The sequence below is a fragment of the Cebus imitator genome, unplaced genomic scaffold (genome assembly GCF_001604975.1).
Source record: "Cebus imitator isolate Cc_AM_T3 unplaced genomic scaffold, Cebus_imitator-1.0 Scaffold478, whole genome shotgun sequence".
Classification (NCBI taxonomy): Eukaryota; Metazoa; Chordata; class Mammalia; order Primates; family Cebidae; genus Cebus; species Cebus imitator.
The window spans coordinates 1,187,739-1,199,982 of record NW_016107793.1 but is presented as its reverse complement, the minus strand read 5'-3'; the positions used below and the strand labels follow the sequence as shown (position 1 = coordinate 1,199,982).

The following is a 12,244-nucleotide window of genomic DNA, read 5'->3' as shown; positions in this document are numbered from 1 at the left end:
AAAAAAAAAAAAAAAAAAAAAAAAACACTGAACTTAGCACAGCTTTATGAAGTGCTTTACCAGCTGGTCTCAACTGACTATTCCTGTTTTCTAAACCAATCTAAGCATTATAGCTCTGAAATAATCTTTTGACTTTTTTATTGATGTATGATGTACACACAGTTAAGTACACACGTCCTAAGAGTATAGTTGATGAAGTAAAATGCTCAGGTAATTACTATACAGATTAAGACAGATAAAACATTACCAGTAACTGAGAAGCCCTCTTAGTTACTGCCTATGTCTCTTAACTAAAATATTCTAAACTCTAAACACATTGGCCTGTATTCTATATTCCCCAAATGTTTTATACACTTTCACTACTGGACCTTCTGCCCTTCCCCTCCCGACACCAATTTCTCTCTCTCTTAAAGCTAAACACAGATATCTTCCTCTACGGCATTAGCTCATCCTTGCTTATACTACACTCTATAAGTATCACCAACACAAGGCTTTTGGCACTATATTATGCTATCCATTTATTATTCACTTGGTAGCTTTTCTGAGAGCAGTGACCCCATATAGTACCACTTCTATAACAACTAGCCCACTGTTGCCACAATATAGGGTCTCCAATAAATGTCTTCCCTGAAAAAACTTAAAATTCAAACTTTCTTTGGAGGAAGAGCCGTCTATATCTACTTTACCTGTATGACATTCATTGCAGATAAATTTTCCTCTTGGCATCTCAGTCAATCCAAGGCACTCCAGGTGGAAAGCCCCACAGCACTGAGCCTCACATAACAGCAGCTCACCCAGTTTTTCACAATTCTGTTAAGAGAAAGAAAACGTCTATCTGTTTTTCCATGTTTGAGAATCAAGGGGAAAACCAGTGTCAGTGGATTATAGTAAACAAAGGTTAAAACTGGCAGAAAATGAGGTGAGAAAGAGGCAAGAGCCTGTAGTTGTAGATTTTATTCTAGTTGCAAAGGTGTACTGTTGGAAAGCTTTACAAAAGGAAGACTAAAATCAATTATTCATTTTTAAAGATTACTCTGACTGCTACATAGAAAACAAGTTCAAGAGTAGAAAGGTGAGAAAAGAACATAGACACAAACCAGAAGGCTATTGAATGGTTCTAGCAACAGACACTGGCTAGCTAGACTTGAGCCATAAAGTTCCAAAAGAGCTCCCACCAAGGTCTCAACAGTCCTTCAGGATACATCTAGAAGCATCCCAGAGAGCTGACTTTTCTGAAATAATCTCAGCTAAGATAGGGCCTCATTTAAGACAGGGGCTTAGGAAATAACAATGGGTGTCTGTCACTATAAAACTTTTTAAGATTTATTTAAAAATTCTGCAAATTCCCAATATTACTTTTTAACAACTCTAACACCCTGACTTGTATCCCCATGGTGATTAGCAGAAAAAAGCTTCAAATATTTCATTTATTATTTATTTATTTATTTTATTTGAAATGGAGTTTCACTCTTGTTGCCCAGGTTGGAGTGCAATGGCGTGATCTCGGCTCAGCGCAACCTCCACCTCCTGGGTTCAAGCGATTCTCCTTGCTCAGCCTCACGAGTAGCTGGGATTACAGGTGCACGCCTCCATGTCTGGCTAATTTTTCGTACTTCTAGTAGAGACAGGGTTTCACCATGTTGGCCAGGCTGTTCTCGAACTCCTGACCTTGTGATCTACCCACCTCGGCCTCCCAAAGTGTTGGGATTACAGGTGTGAGCCACTGCACCCAGCCCAAATATTTTCTAAAGCCCTATACTACTATGAAAAGCAAACAAAGGGAAAGGTGACTAAGCAAGTTCTAGCTTCAAGAACTCATAGAAACAGAATAGTTCTTGATCACTTCAGCATTAAAGCTTAAACAAACAAATGACTAGAAGGGCTTTGGGGAGAAAGGTTAGAGAGGTAGCCTCGAATTGATAGGGGACCCCAGGGACTTTATCAAACTACAGTCTGAGCTATCCTCAAATGTCTGACTCCTCATTATCTACTATTCACATGTAAAAATTGAAAAATACCATTATATAATGTACTTTGCATATTCAGAGTATCAATAACATAAGTTTTTATATACAGTTAAAAATATTGAGCTTCAACACATAAATAGGAAAACATTACTTACAATGTGAATTAGAAACAAAATTTTCACATTAACTAAATGTTATAAACTAATTCATCAACTGGGATAACATGTAATTTATCTTTCAAACTGGGACACTTGAGAGTGAAAGGAAGTGCTATTAATAAATTATGACAGCACAAAGACTGATCCAGACAAGCCAGGACCACAGGGTCACCTTACCTTTAATCTTTTTATTAAATGATCTTTGTAAAATGTATTTACATTCTGACTTGTCTCACTAAGTAAATAATGGGCATAACTGTTTTTGAGGATTAACACTATTGTTTAGGATCTGGTCTAAGTATGATCAAAACTCTTTATTTAACAGTGAAGGTAATAGGCAAAGAAACTGGTTTGAAATTATATTGGCCATAATAACATTTTTCTGGTTTCTGAGTTAATTTTTTTAGAGATCTCAACTTATTTATCTATTACTATTTATTATTTTTGAAATAGAGTCTCACTCTGTCAGTCAAGTGGGAGTCAAGTGGCATGACCATGGCTCACTGCAGTCTCTACCTCCTCAGCTTCAGGTGATCCAATGACCTCAGCCTCCCAAGTAGGGGGGACTACAGGCATGCACCATCATGCCTGGCTAAGTTTTGTATTTTTGGCAGAGAAAGGGTTTTACCATGTTCCCCAGGCTGGTGTCAAATTCCTGGGCTCACATGATCCACCCACCTTAGCCTCCCAAAATGCTGAGATTAGTGCTGTGCTTGGCCTGTGGTTTCAATTCAAAAAAGAAAGGACTAATATTCTCAAGTTTTTTGTTTATTTAACAAACAAGTCTGTAATCTTGACCTGTTGGGCTACAGATGTGAGCCACTGCAGCCAGCTAATCAAAAACAAAAAACAAACAAAAAAAACCCTTTTTTTTTTTTTTTTTTTTTTTAACATAGAAACAGGGGTCTAACTGTGTTGTCCAGGCTGGTCTAGAACTCCTGGCCTCAAGCAATTTTTCTGCCTCAGCTTCCAAGGGCACTGGGATTTAGGTATGAGACGCTGCGAGTCACCTATCTTCAAGTTTTTATATACCAAATTTTAAGAATTACATAGGTAAATCAAGACCATTAAAAAAAATACTCAAATAGTCATTGACTCTACTCACAAAGACTTAAAGGTTCTTTAACAATGGAGTCCCCTATTTCACAGAGCAGCAATCCAACAGAATGGTTAAGACTCTAAACCAACCAAGTACAACAGAACTTAAAGGTTTAAAAAAAAGGAGAGGAAGACTAAATCCAGACTGCCGAGGTTTAAATCCAGGCTTCTCTCATTAATATAAGCAAGTTATTTATCCTCTCTGTAATTTAGTTTCCTCATCTGCCAAATGGAGATAGTCACAGAACTCAACTCATGAGATTATTAGGATGACTAAAGAAGGCATTATTTATAAAGTGCTTGGAACAATACTTCATACATAGGAAGTGTACTGTATAAATACTTATTAAATAAAACAATATAGGTGATAGGCTTTCTAAAGTCACAACATTAAAGGAAAAATGTCTCAAAGTTAAAATTACCCTTGAAAATTTCCTTAAAAACCCAAACACTCTGACACCATGAGAAGTACTGGAGAATTATATTTGAATAAGCAACCAGAGATTCACATATTCCATCTCAGACTTGCCTCACGGCATATATTCCTTCACGGACCTTAAGGGCAGGTGGTTCACCAACACTAAACTATTTCTCCAAGTTTCTTTCTTTGTGGGGAGAAAAAAAAGGGTCAAATCCTTACGAAAGTGATTCCAATAAAATCATGCAAAAGCATTGTTATTCTAACCAAGAAGTGATCATAAAGAGACAGAATGGGTTTCCATTTAAAGATGAACATGCAATGAAAACACAAGTGGGCAAACATTTCTCTACCTGACAAACATTCTCCTTGAGTGCAGCTCCTCCACCGCGTTCACCCTGCATTTTTTTAGAGGCAGGCATCCCAGGATCGTGTTCTACACCTTCCTCAACAGTCTCCTTGGGGCTTGCAGCCGTCCTGTGAAGCATTAGTTCTCCCTTGCAGAGAAAAAATAATGTCCCACATCTGTATTATTGATGTCTCTTCCATTTGACCCCCTCCCTCTGGGATGCTATTTGTCTAGCCATTAAGCACTTACAGATGTTCAGTCAATCACTCAGGCGGACTGCATGCAATGTTAGTTCTAACCCTGCTGTGATTGGGCGGGTAGTGGGCGCCTCATGCCCTGCCACTAACTGCTCTGAGGCTGTTTGTTCCACTGGAACTTTCTGAGCTGTTCCATTTTAAGGTTTCACTAAGGGAGAGAAAACATTCTTAAGTTTATTTGATTACTTATTTGTCCTTCCAAGATCAGTGTTTCCTAAATAATGCCCCTCTTGGGCATTCAGTTCAAACTGTCCTGGAAAGAAGCATTCTGCATCATAACATATGATGCTGACCTGACTTCTCTCTTTTAACCTCAGTTGGAAACCCAGAGACAATATCAATTATTGCACTGATGCTTTGCAAGAAAATGGTTTTAAATCTTTTGTTTCCTGAAAGCTGATGTTCATAAACATTGTCCTAAAATTAAGCAGCTGATGGTCTCAAGAAATAAGCAAGTAAATCTTCCCCCTAATCACAGCAGTCTCAACTTTTTTTTTTAAATAGAGACAAGGTCTCACTATATTTCTCAGGTTGGCCTCAAACTCCTGTTCTCAAATGATCCTCTCATCTCTGCTTCCCAAAGAGCTGAGTGGCATGAGTCACAGCACCCAGCCAGCAGTCTCAACTTCTTTCTTTTACAACAGTCTTACTCTGTCACCCAGGCTGAAGTACAGTGGCATGATCTCGGCTCACTGCCAACCTCTGCTTCAAGGTTGTTTAAGAGATTCTTGTGCCTCTGCCTGATTAGCTGAAATTATAGGCGCATGCCACCACACCAGGCTAATGTCTGTATTTTTGGTAGAGACAAGGTTTCACCATGTTGGCCAGGCTAGTCTTGAACTCTCAACCTCAAGTGATCTTTCTGCCTTGCCTTCCCAAAGTGCTGGGATTACAGGCGTAAGCCACAGCACCCAGCCAGTCTCAACTTTTATAGGGCAGTATCTAAGTTCCTTCAGATCATACTGATGTGGTATTGTGCTTTCTGGTTTTACAGGTTTACTTAATGATGACACAGTTATATACCTGACTGGACACCTACAGCATAGGATGTGATGATCTTTTAAAAATGCCATATCGACAGCTGCAATATGTGCCTTGCCTTATTATTAAGATGAGGCTCTACTTTTCCTCCAAGATTCCTCATGGCCATCAGCCATTTCAGTAGAATACTATTCTTCATTCTTAAGAAAACTCAAGGGAAAGAGGGATGTGGCCTCCGGTGTGAAAAGTAGCTTCTCTTTAGAAGGTAAAAAGACCAGGAACTGAGTAATACCTCTGAGCTTGAAATCTCTTTTGATGAGTCATCATTTTTCACTTTTTTACACTGCATCTTGGCTACAGCATGCCTCTGTCGTTTTCGCTTCCTTGGTTTGTCAAATATCTTGGTAGTGCCTATGACAGGAAAGTAGGTGTTATCTGCTGGCTAATGACACACATGTCCAAAATCTCTTATCCTATTATTAAGAGTATAACCAACTTTAAAACTCATTTAATTCTCCAGCTTTGTGGATTAGGAAAATGAAGGAAATAAGAAATGAGACTAACTCATGATGACATAACTAGTTGGAAAATGTATGTTACATTTATGTTAACTTCTGCCTCATATAGATTAAATAGTAACATATGTTAACTTCTGCCTCATATAGATTAAATAGTAAGTGTATAGGTTATTACAGAAATTTTAATTTACATGACCGAAATGACAAATGTTGTAGTTCTTCAAAGGAATTAAATCCTATAGATGGAAGTAAAGTGCCTTCCTTTTCATTTTACTAATCATGAAAAGATACCACTCCCTAGACTTCAAGATTGGAGGCAGTAATATATATCACAATATGATTTAAGGATTAAAGGCCAGACACAGTGGCTTACACCTATAATTCCAGCATTTTGGAAGGCTGGCAGATCACCTGAGGTCAGGAATTCAAGAACAGCCTGACCAACATGGTAAAACTCCGTCTCTACTAAAAATACAAAATTAGCCAGGTATGGTGGTGCATGCCTGTAATCCCAGCTACTAGGGAGACTGAGGCAGGAGGATCACTTGAAACCGGAAGGCGGAGGTTGCAGTGAGCCTAGATTGTGCCACCACACAACAGCATGGGTAGCAAGAGCAGAACTCCCTCCCCACCAAAAAAAAGAAAGAAAAGAAAAATGGATTAAGATGGAGAGTTGAGGCCAGGCACAGTAAGTAGCTCACGCCTGTAATCCCAGCACTTTGGGAGGCAAGGTGGGTGGATTACCTGACATGAGGAGTTCAAGACCAGTCTGGCCAACAGGGCAAAACTGTCTCTACCACAAAATACAAAAAATTAGCTGAGCGTGGTGGCAGGCACCTGTAATCCCAGCTACTAGGGAGGCTGAGGCACATGAATGGCTTCAACTCAGGAGGCAGAGGTTGCAGTGAGCCGAGATCTTACCATTGTACTCTAGCCTAGGCATCAGAGCAAGACTCCATCTCAAAAAAAAAAAAACAGAGAGTTGAAATATGTAAGATTTGGCTTACAGAAGCTGAGGGAGAGATCCTCCAATACATTCAGAGGTTTAAAGGATATTCATGCAGTGGTAGCATATCCCTGAACATCCAACAACATCAAATGAAGGCATGGTCACATTTGGTGTATTTAGAAAAAGAAATTCTAGGCTGGGTGCAGTGGCTCACGCCTGTAATCCCAGTATTTTGGGAGGCCGAGGCAGGCGGATCACAAGGTCAGGAGTTTGAGACCATACTGGCCAACATGGTGAAACCTGGTCTCTACTAAAAATATAAAAATTAGCTGGGCGTCATGGCACACACCTGTAGTCCCAGCTACTCAGGAGGCTGAGGCAGGAGAATCGCTTGAACCTGGGAGGTGGAGGCTGCAGTGAGTCGAGATCGTGCCACTGCATTCCAGCCTGGGCAACAGAGCGAGACTGTCTCAAAAGATATTCTTCTAGTCCCTCCTACACTTTCCATTAAATATATTTCAACTGTGTTTATAAACACCAAGAGGAATCTAAGAGGTATTTCACAGGATATTTATGCTAGATATCAATATGAAAGCTGGAATTTGGAAGACTGCTCAGTAATCTCTTTTTTGACTGACTGAATTGGAGAAGCTCTGCTACCAAAACTGTTCACAGCCTAACACTGAAAGAAGAGTTGTAGCTTTATATAAATCCAAAAAAGAAAAAGAAAGAAGAGTTCATATGAGCACAACAGAAAGGTTAGAATTTCTCACAAGCTGGCACACTTACACAAAATTTATAATGGAAAAAGTTCATGCTGTAGGTTTAGGTTTTATTTTAAAAATGAAATATAAAAGTACAGGAAAAGAGCTGAAATTATAATTATTACTATTAATATTTTAAGAGACATGATCTCTCACTGTTGCCTAGGCTAGAGTGCATGGTGTGATCAACAGCTCACTGTAGCCTCAACATCTTGGGCTCAAGGGATCCTACCACATCAGCTTACCAAGTAGCTGTGACTAAAGAAATATACCATCATGCCTAGCTAATTTTCTTAAAATTGTAGATAGAGACAGGGTCTCACTAAGTGTCCAGGCTGGTCTGGATGGAACACCTGGCTTCAAGTAATTCTCTTGTCTTGGCCTCCCAAAGCACTAGAATTGCAGTTGTGGGCCACCATGCTCAGCCTGATATTATTTTCAAAGCAGCTCATTTTTAAATCATATAAGCAAATTTACCAACCTACGGGATTGTAATTGCCACATGGCTAAACTAAGCTAACATACTGCTAGATTTACTTGTTACAAAATTTAATAATCATAGGTCACATGAAACATAATCTTCCCAAGATACTCTTTGCTAGCAGACAACATCTGCTGCAATGTGCTCAAATCTGGAATAATATTTCAAAAATGCACTAATCAATAAATGGCATTGGCAGATAAATGAAGAGTGGAAGAAAGAAATGGCATGGAGGAAAACCTGGGGTGGATAAGAAGACAGGAGTATAGCAATGAATTTGGTCAGGTGTGGATTTAGTTCCCTGACCTTGCTACCTTGTTTGTCTTCACATTTCTTCTATAAAACAGGAATACTATAGATAATAACCTAACTCTCTGTAATGCTTTAGACAGATTACAGGTAGCATTCCTACTAAAAGTCCTGGCAGAGTAGATGTTCAGTTTACGAATATTTTATCTGTTTCAGGAAGCACGTTTTGGGCAAACCAGTTTTAAAACTTGTACCTCACTTGTCTGGCTTACACATGTAACAATCTTTGTGGTTAATGGACAAAGCACTTCCAACTTACTACTACATTTTTTAAATCTCAAAAATACTCACCTCCACCAAAATCTTTTGAATAAGATGTGGTACAAGATTCAGTTATGCCACTCCCCAGGTGACCAGCTTCATAGCACTACAAATAAGTGAAAACAACACAGTTTATTTAAAGAGGAATGAAATAATAAACTCTTAACCTTATATGCCAAAGTCTGAATTGTCGGCTGCCACAGATATAGAATTGACTTATTTTTGCAATTAAAAAAATCAACATGACCACAGTAAAGGGTTGAACAGAAGCTTCAGGGGGAAAGGAATCAGATTTTAAAATGCTCCAATAGCCCTGTGAACACCACATACTTTGTAATCCCAGCTACTTTGGAGGCTGAAGCAGGAGAATCGCTTGAACCTGGGAGGCGGAGGTTGCAGTAAGCTGAGATTGCGCCACTGCATTCCAGCCTGGGCTGAATGAGACTGTCTCAAAAAAANAAAAAAAAAAAAAAAATTAGCCAGATGCAGTAGTGCACACCTGTAGTTCCAGCTACTTGGGAGGCTGAGGCAGGAGAACTGCTTGAACATAGAAGGTACAGGTTGCATTGCACCAAGGTTGCACCACTGCACTCCAGCCTGGGTGACAGAGCAAAAGTCGGTCTCAAAAAAACAAAACAAAACAAAAACCAAAAAGGAAAAATGATCTATCTTCCTACAATTATATTCTTACATTCACAGCTACTAGATTTGACATAGACTTGTGTACAGGTATTGATCGACTTACGACCTATGCAACTTACGACCATTCGACTTTACGACCACAATCGCCAGCCACGACTGCTCCATGTCTGGCAGCGCAAACGTTGCCCAGCTGGGCGTACGACAGTGCGGACCAGCTTCCGGCAGCACTACCATCTCCGTGTGCATATAGCCTACTCAACTTAACGACCAAATCATGTTACGACCGGTCTGTCGGAACCAATCGTGGTCGTAAGTCGAGCACTAGCTGTACTTGGTAAACTGTAAATTAAACAGTTCTGAAATACTGAATGATTTTCCAACTTAAAGTGACTTCAGATTAATCCTTAAAGCAACATTAAAATGCAAGGCAAATACTCAACATCAGGAGTCTAATCAAGAGCCAAACATTTTATTCCCAATACTAATACTTGTATTAATTAGTTCCGTCTCAAGCAAATATCTTTTCCTACAAAAATGATAATACTCTTCATCATAATGGTAAAACAACATTTAGTGGTCACAAAGTCAGTATAATAAAAGCCATTCTTACTGTAGAGTTTCTAATGTTTGAGACTAAAACAAGATAAAATACAGCTGTGAATTTCTGAATGTTCATTTTACATTACTGAATCATAAGAATGCAATTCTCCTCATGTTCAGTATATATCAAAAGTCTAACCATGTCAAGTAATATGAACGGGCAAATGTTAGGTATCCAATTCAACAAAATGAGACTCCTAGACAAATCCTCAAAACACATTTCCATAATTTTTTTTAAAATAGCAATTATTGTATTTAGGTAACAAATTTGTTCATTGTTTAACAGGTACTCAAAAGCTATGGAACAAAATAATTACAATGCTCCCCAAACTACAGAGAATAATGCAGGAAATATTATCATATCTATTCTGATCAATTTTATAAATTAAAATAAAAATTAACAGCACACACACATACACGAATCATACAATACGAATAAAAATCAAACTGTTCTGCTTAGAATGAAAAAGACCAAAGAACTTCTTAGGGGATGTGACTAAGATACCAGTAACTTTGTATATATAGTCTAGTCTGGATATACATTAAGCCAGAGTACCCTTAAAGCACTACCAGAACAGATCATCTCTCATTCTGTTCAACCTATTGATTAATCCACTGGCAGAGAGGGTGGTGGTATGCCTAGTAAACTAAAATGGAACTGAATCATGGCTTTAGCATTATGACAAAATATACCTCAGAGTAACCAGGACTTCCACAAGGAAGTAGACCAGGTCAGATGGCAGGACAGACTCCCAAACAGATAAGAGATCACTTTTCTCCAGAGTTGGGTGCTAGCCATAACCAATAATTCTGATTTTCTCTTGCTCTAGTCTCAAATTTAATGGCAACACCCACTCCCAAATAGTAAAAATTCAACAGTGACAAAGAGTTATTAAGTATAAATAATATTTTTAAAATACTGAGAATACAAGAGAGGGTAAGGATAAATAACTATCAGGGATAACCAAAAAGCTAGTAAAAGAAAATACAGGAAGAGCATCTTTGTGTCCATGGGGCACACAAAGATTTCTTCAATTAATTAATTAATTTATATATATATATATATATATATATATATAGAGAGAGAGAGAGAGAGAGAGAGAGAGAGAGAGAGAGAGACAGGGTCTTGTTCTGTCACCCAGGCTGGACTGCAATAGCACAATCATAGCTCACTGCAGCCTTGACCTCGGGCTCAAGACATCCTATCCCTTCAACCTTCTGAGTAGCTGGGACCACAGACACGTAACACCACACCCGTTTTTTGTTTGTTTGTTTGTTTTTGTGTGTGTGTGTGTCTGTGTGTGGTTTTGTTTTTTATTTATTTTTATTTTTTTTATTTTTTGTAGAGCTAGGGAATCCTTTGTTGCCCAGGCTGGTCTCAAACTCCTCAGCTTAAGCAATCCTCCTGCCCCTAAATCCTGGGATGATAAGCTTGAGCCATCACACTAAATTCCTTGAATAAAACACAAAAAGTATTAATCATGTAAGAAAAAGAAATTGATACATTAAAATTTTTCATCTCAAGAAAATACTAAGAAAATGAATAGGAAACTCTCACACTGGGAAAAAATATTAACACCTGATATAGCTCACAAAGGATTTATAAGCCAAATACATAAAGCACTCCAAAAAAAAAAAGCCACAAAAATAACCTAATCAAAAATACACACATACTTCAACGGCCACTTTACAAAGATATAGGAATGGTCAGTAAGCATATAAGAAGCTAAAATAAAAACCATAATTATATATCATTTCATGTCTATCAGAATTGCTAAATTTAAAATAGTGGAGAAGCCGAAACTCTCATATAATGCTGGTGCAAACATTTCAGAGTACTGTTTGGCAATTTCTTTTTTATTTTTACATTGGAAGGCAATTTCTTAAAAGATTTAAACATCTAAAATTGATCCAGCAATTCCATTCCGAATTACATCAAAAAAATAAAAATATGTGTTTGCCATTGGGTTTGAACTCTCCTAAAGTTCATGTGTTGGAAACTTAATGCCAATCTAAAAGTGCTGAGAAGTGGAACCTTTAAGGGATGATTAGGTCAGCAGGGTTCTGCCCTCACAAATGGATTAATGCCATTAGTGCAGAAGTTGGGTCCAGATTCAAAAAAAGAGTTCAGCCCCCTTCACTGTCTCTCAAGAATATACTCTCTCACATGTTCACCTCCTGCCATGAGATGACAAAGCAAGAAGGACCTTGCCAGATGTGGGTCCTGAGACCTTGGACTTTCCAGTACTTCCCAGGCTCCAAAAACATGAACTAAATAAACTTCTATTGTTTATAAATTACCCACTCTGCAGTATTCTGTTACATGACTATAAAACAAAGAAAAAAAATTAGTTGGGAGTGGTGGTGGGCACCTGTAATCCCAGTTACTAGAAGGCTGAGGCAGGAGAATCACTTGAACCTGGGAGGCAGAGGTTGCAGTGAGCCCAGATCGCACCACTGCAATCCAGCCTGGGCAACAAGAGTGAGGCTCC

At 38.6% G+C, this 12,244-nt stretch overlaps 1 protein-coding gene across 3 annotated transcripts in view; it reads right to left on the bottom strand.

Moving 5' to 3' along the window:
* The window catches only part of LOC108292176 (histone-lysine N-methyltransferase, H3 lysine-36 specific), a 68,802-nt gene that overhangs the window by 50,555 nt on the left and 6,003 nt on the right, over nt 1-12,244 (bottom strand). For 2 of the 3 annotated variants that reach the window (XM_037732906.1, XM_017512910.2), the window contains 4 exons: nt 8,541-8,616; nt 5,521-5,639; nt 3,995-4,138; nt 687-810 (listed from right to left, as the gene is read on the bottom strand). In XM_037732906.1, coding sequence (XP_037588834.1) covers nt 687-810; nt 3,995-4,138; nt 5,521-5,639; nt 8,541-8,616 — 463 coding nt within the window. Of the gene's footprint in view, nt 1-686; nt 811-3,994; nt 4,139-4,239; nt 4,396-5,520; nt 5,640-8,540; nt 8,617-12,244 lie in introns of those variants that run through there. The other variant, XM_037732907.1, reaches the window with a different exon arrangement.